Consider the following 6,000-nt stretch of genomic DNA (forward strand, 5'->3'; position numbering starts at 1 on the left):
TTCCCTTCCAGGCCTGCATTTCTATGAACCTTGAAACTGAAGGGAATAGAGAATCAATGGGGAAGGGAGACAGAGGATCAAAGAGAAATGGGAAAGGACAAGGACTGGTGCATGGGGAAAATGAAAAATGTAGTTAGTTCTTAATTACTGAATGAAACTGAATGACTAGGTAGAGTATGTTTTCAACAATATGGCCACTCTTTGTCTTTGGGATAATTTACTACAATGTTAGTACAGGGAAACACTGCTAGGTCTGTCTCCTAGATCAAAATCTACTCTTTTTTCCACTATACCAGAAATAAAGGAACCAGACAATACTGACAAGACACAATCATACTTTATAAAACCCCAAAAAAACCAAACTTTTAAATGTAAAAATCAAACTTAAGTATTTCAAAATATTTACACTTTGTTTTAGTTTGACATTTAAAGCTGTAAAGTGTCCACAGCTACATCAAGGAACAGTTGCATAGGCTCACTGTCATGCTAAAATGAAAACAATGCATTTACAAACACAAGTAAACCATAATCCAAACAAATCAGTTTTAAAACTTGACTCAAAAAGGGATCAAAGAGGGTTTCTATTAAGGAAAGGGTGGACCTTCCTACCACGGCTTTTATTCATGTGCCTTAATAGTTGGCCTTTTTAATTAATTCTTTATTTGTCTGGGAAGGGAGCATCCTACACTGCTTCCTTAATTTACCCTCACTACCCCATAATTTTGAAGTTAAAGGAATGCTAAGGTTAAAAATCATGAGTCTGATTTTTCATGGTCTTGCTTCTTGTAGTCACTTACATCCATTGATTTTTAAGCCAGAAGGAACCACAATGATCATGTAGCCCAGTAATTCCTGCTCTGAAGGGAATTATTCTTCCCCACTATGCAAGTTAATAAAACTGAGCCAAATAAATGTGTTTTCCTAAATTTATAAGTGTTAAATTGTGTTGAACACCATACTAGTTAAAATGTGTTAGGTCTGTAAGATGATACATTTCCCCCCAATGCAGATACAGCCAAAGTGATTAGAGAACAAATTGTATTTGCACTTGACAGCACTGACCATGTATTCAGTCCACTGTCTCCTCTGTTTCTGTGAGTCTTTTGAAACAGCAACAGGAGAAGGAAAAACGTTTTGAAAAATAGAAAAATGACAGGTTTCAGAGTAGCAGCCGTGTTAGTCTGTATTCGCAGAAAGAAAAGGAGGACTTGTGGCACCCTAGAGACTAACCAATTTATTTGCGCATAAGCTTTCGTGAGCTACAGCTCACTTCATCGGATGCACCTTTTCTTTTTGAGAAAAATGACTGTAAAACCAAAACAATTTTCGGGGGAGGGGGGCACCTGTATTACCTGAAGCTACTCTAAACTCATGTTTAAACTGACTGGATATCTAGTCCCTGATGTTCCTTTCATTCAAATATATTTAAACAAGAGACAACAGCCCATTAAAAACAAGGTGGCCACTGGTTCCATTGTGCAAAGGCTGCTTTGTGTGTGTCACGTTTTGACAATATAATGTGTCACGCCGTTTGCACTCCCGTGTCGCACGGAGCGTCCCGCAGCGCGCCCGTTGGTCCCGTGGGAGAGCAACAGAAACTTCTGCTGCAAGCGGCACCGCCGTGGTGAACGCCAGGGCTCCCCGGAACCGGGGTTAGAACAACCTGCCTCCCTGGGCCTCTCCCCAGCGCACGCGGCGGTGCCCGGCAGCGGGGGCGCTGAACGCGCCTCCTTACCTCAGGGCAAAGCAAGCCTCTGTAAAGCCAACTCCCTCTCCTCCCCCGGGGAGCTGCACCTTTCCGCCTGCCGCCAACAGGCTCTGCCTTGCCAGGACAGCTTCCCGCGGGGCAGGTGCGCTCACCAGGCCGTACGGGGAGCAGCAGCGGCTCCCCCGGAGTTTCCGCGCTGTGGCTGGCTGGGCTGCCCGGGCCAGGCGCGGAGGGGATGGGGCAGCCCCGCACCCCAGCCCGGGCCGGTGCTGTGCCCTGCGCTCACCTCGGCGGCGGGGATGCGGTACGCCTGGCCGATCTGCTCGTACAGCTCCCTCACGCTGGCGAAGCCCCCCACGCGGCCGGTGGGGCTGCCGTGCGCCAGCTGCGTGTGGAAGAGCAGCCGGGCCCCGGGCTGGGCAGGAGCGGGCGGCGCGGCCGCGGCCGCGGCCGCAGCCTCGCCTCCCCCGCGGGCCGCAGCCGCCTCCTCGCTCTCCACCAGCTTGGAGGTCTCCTTGGACTTGCCCTTCTTCTTGCCCCGCAGCCGCAGAGGCATGGCGCGCACCCCAGCGGCCTCCCCGCGCACCCACAGCGACTCCCCCCAGGCTGGACTCTGCCCCTGCCTCGGGCGCGCCCTGAGACTGCCGGCTGGCACACGCCCATCCCCGGCCGCCAGGTGATGGCAGCCGGCGGCCAATGGCAGGCGCGCTGCTCCCTGCCCCGGGCAGCGCCCCTCCCCTGCTCGGGGACCGGAGCAGCCTGGCCCAGTGCGGCACCACGTCCCCGAGTGCGGGTTACACAGCCAGGGCCTTGCTCCTGCTCCTCCTCCTCCTGTTGAAAGGAATCCCGCCTTTAAAAGGACGTTGCAGTTGGGGGAATGAAGTTGTAAGGGTCGGTGCAGCAAGGGCTAGCGCAGTGATTTGCCCCACCTTTAGGACAATGGTGATCCTTCATTGCCAGAGCCAGAGTACCTGTCCCCTGCTTGGCTGTATCCCCTTCACGGAGGGGTAAGTTACAACAGGACAGTTACAGGAGAGGACACTGATGTGCAGGAAAAGCATAGATGCAAATAGGAAGACTGGAGGGTGGCTGATATGAGGAGGACCCAGAATAAGGGGGTGAAATCAGGAAAGAGAAATTGAAGACTAGATAGCATTCATAAATAAGACTTCCTGACAAAGATCTGTTATCCTATTAAAGTTTCCAAAGGGAAGCAATGGAAAGCTTCTTTGCTTGGGACATTTAAAACGAGACTGCATCATTAAAACATAGTCAATGTACAAAAGAAAATAATCACAATTCTTCAGTGACTGAAAGATGGACCATAGTTTGTAATAATGTAGGTTTTTTCCATCCCTACATTCTGAAAAGAAGCCACAATTAAACTGTACAGTGCATCAAGCTATTTAGCCAAGTGTCTGTGGTTCCCATTTCAAAAGCAAGATACTAAATATTGATCAAAATAGATCTGTATCCAGGATACTATAAGACAAAAAATAGCACAGAAAAGGATTCTTACCACCCCTTGTATATATAAAGTAATTCACCTGCAACTGTATGTAATGTGGCTATAATTCCTTCAAAGGTCACTAACCCTAACTTCTTAAGCAAAGCTTTAGAGGCTTCTTAATGGCACCTGTTCCTCACCAACAATGGAATTATAACCTTAAAATTATACATAATTTAAGAATACATTATCTAATATTTTTACCAAGCCCAACAGTTAACCTTCATTATTTATACAATGGGTTTGTTGAGTGCAATAAGTGTGCTAGAAAGTATTGCTTTTATACATTTCTCCAGTATAAAAAGGGTTTTTTCTTTCATTTACACTAGAACTTCAATGGAGTTTACACTGGTGTAAGGGACTCTGGTACCAAGGGTGCAAGACAGTGGAACACGTGCAACAGTATCGCACACTCCATAAGAATTCTCAGTGTAAGATAATGTTGAAAGGCAGCATCAACTTACACCAATTCCCCCAGCACTCAGTAACCACCTGCCTCCCCACCCCTGAGAGAAAACCGGATGTCTGGGAAGTGGCAGCACCCATACCCAGGTGCACATAAGGAAGTGGTTACACAGGCTCTCTATACAGATGACATCCAGATGTAGCAGATCTTAGAAGAGATACATATTGTTGGTGGTAAATCCTTTGCCAATTCCTTGGGGACAAACAACAATCCCTGATGGCATGCTCAGCCAGGAACTCTGTGCTGGGCTGTCCTGCAGTGGCTCAAGAATGGGCGTACCAACCTCAGGGCAGACTGTTAAGAAGCAGGGCACAAACCCCAAATTGCTTGAGAGTTCTATATATTTAGATTTCACCAACCAATTAAATGTAAACTCCTCAAGCACTAACAGCCTTAACATGGAGTCACAATCAGTCCCCTTGGGTACCCTGATCTTTCTTGCCACCCAGGTGAGCCTACATTTGATAGATGGTCCCTTACACTAAAGATCACAACAATGTTCAGGTTACTCCTAGTCCCAAATGACTGGTCACTTGTAATTTGTCTTTTGTGTGAAATCTAACACTTGTAACCCATTCTATAATAAACTAACTAAAGATTTATTAACTAGGAAAAGGAAATAAGAGTTATTTACAAGGTTTAAAGCAGGTAAACATATAATCATATAATGAGTTCCAGTCTGAAGTTTCTAAAAGTAATAGAAGCTTCTATAATAAGCAAGCTCTATATGTCCTTTAGGGCTAACCCAGACTAAGCACTGGAGATGTTTTTCTTATACCAAGTAATCCTTGACTCCCAGAGTCAAAGCAACATCCTCCTTTGTAGGGGTTTTTATTCCCTTCTCCCATTCTGCTTTGAGCTGCAAACTCTGCTGATGGGAGAAAATCACTTGTAAGACTCATCTTCATGGGCAGGTCAGGGGTGAGTAAACAACAAAGTCTTTTGTCCTCTTTAATGTTCCACTCTAGGCCATCTGGTGTCAATGGGCCTTCCCTGTCAACCAGGACATAACACTTTATGCTGGAGATCAGCACTTTACACTAGTTAATGTCTCTCTCCTGTCTAATGATTTCCAGTTACAGAAGCTTACAGTGAAAACACTCAAATATTACTTGATAATATTGCATACAGATGTTGTGAGATTAATGCATGTAGCAATTTACAACCATCCCATAAAGTTAAAACACATAATTCTAGTACCAGTTTTAACAATACTAACACACAGGTGAGCCAGACTTATTTCAGCTATGTATTTATCAGTGTTCAATTGAGGCATGGGCTTAGCATGAGCTGGCACCTGGTATGCCAACATCACACTCTACAACTCATAACTCATGGGGTTTCCACTCCCTTGCAGGGGAATAACCTATGTACGGGCCAATTTGTCCCTGAGCAATTTACATAATACATTTCACTGGAGATTCTGTTCAAATAAGCAGTTAACAACCTGTACACTATCTATTCTTGAAACTTTTTATTTCAAAACTGAGTGCTCTCATTAATTTTCTAGTACTTCCCAGTAATGAAAAATACCACAAGATAAATCAAGAGCCCTATTTTGATACTTCTCTTTCCAGTCCTGACTGAGACCAGAAAGTGCAGAGGCAGACACTTCTTTTCCTTTCTTCTTTCTAATTAAAGCTGATTTTTTAAAAACAAAAAAATAGTCTGTATTCCTTTTGATTTTTTTTTAATCTGAACCACTATGACAGTCTAAAGCTAGGGAACCTTGAAATTACACTGATTATTAAACATCCCTTTCTTTAGTTCATTTTTTAATACTTGAGATCCTATACAAGGAATGGAGTACTTGTGGCACCTTAGAGACTAACAAATATATTTGAGCATAAGCTTTCGTGAGCAGGTTCCTTCCCCACTCTGAACTCTAGGGTACAGATGTGGGGACCTGCATGAAAAACCCCCTCAGCTTATTTTTACCAGCTTAGGTTAAAACTTCCCCAAGGTACAAACTATTTTACCTTTTGCCCCTGGACTTTATTGCTGCCACCACCAAGCGTCTAAAAATATATAACAGGGAAAGAGCCTGTTTGGAAACGTCTTTCCCCCCAAAATCCTCCCAAACCCAACACCTCCTTTCCTGGGGAAGGCTGTAAAAATCCTCACCAATTTGCATAGGTGAACACAGACCCAAACCCTTGGATCTTAAGAACAATGAAAAATCAGGTTCTTAAAAGAAGAATTTTAATAGAAGAAAAAAGTAAAAGAATCACCTCTGTAAAATCAGGATGGTAAATCTCTTACAGGGTAATCAGATTCAGAACAGAGAATCCCTCTAGGCGAAACCTTAAGTTACAAAAA

General features: G+C 44.7%; 1 protein-coding gene across 3 annotated transcripts in view; it reads right to left on the reverse strand.

Annotated features, from left to right (window-relative positions):
• GIPC2 (GIPC PDZ domain containing family member 2) overlaps positions 1–2,468 on the reverse strand; it is a 46,299-nt gene extending 43,831 nt beyond the window's left edge. The window contains exon 1 of one of the 3 annotated variants that reach the window (XM_073357267.1): positions 1,995–2,468. In XM_073357267.1, the coding sequence (XP_073213368.1) occupies positions 1,995–2,264 (270 nt within the window). In that variant the 5' untranslated portion in view covers positions 2,265–2,468. The remainder of the gene's footprint in view (positions 1–1,994) is intronic. The other 2 variants (XM_073357265.1, XM_073357266.1) reach the window with 2 other exon arrangements.
• Between the last annotated feature and the right edge of the window lie 3,532 nt (positions 2,469–6,000).

This window comes from Lepidochelys kempii, chromosome 8, assembly GCF_965140265.1.
Source record: "Lepidochelys kempii isolate rLepKem1 chromosome 8, rLepKem1.hap2, whole genome shotgun sequence".
In the NCBI taxonomy this organism is placed as follows: Eukaryota; Metazoa; Chordata; order Testudines; family Cheloniidae; genus Lepidochelys; species Lepidochelys kempii.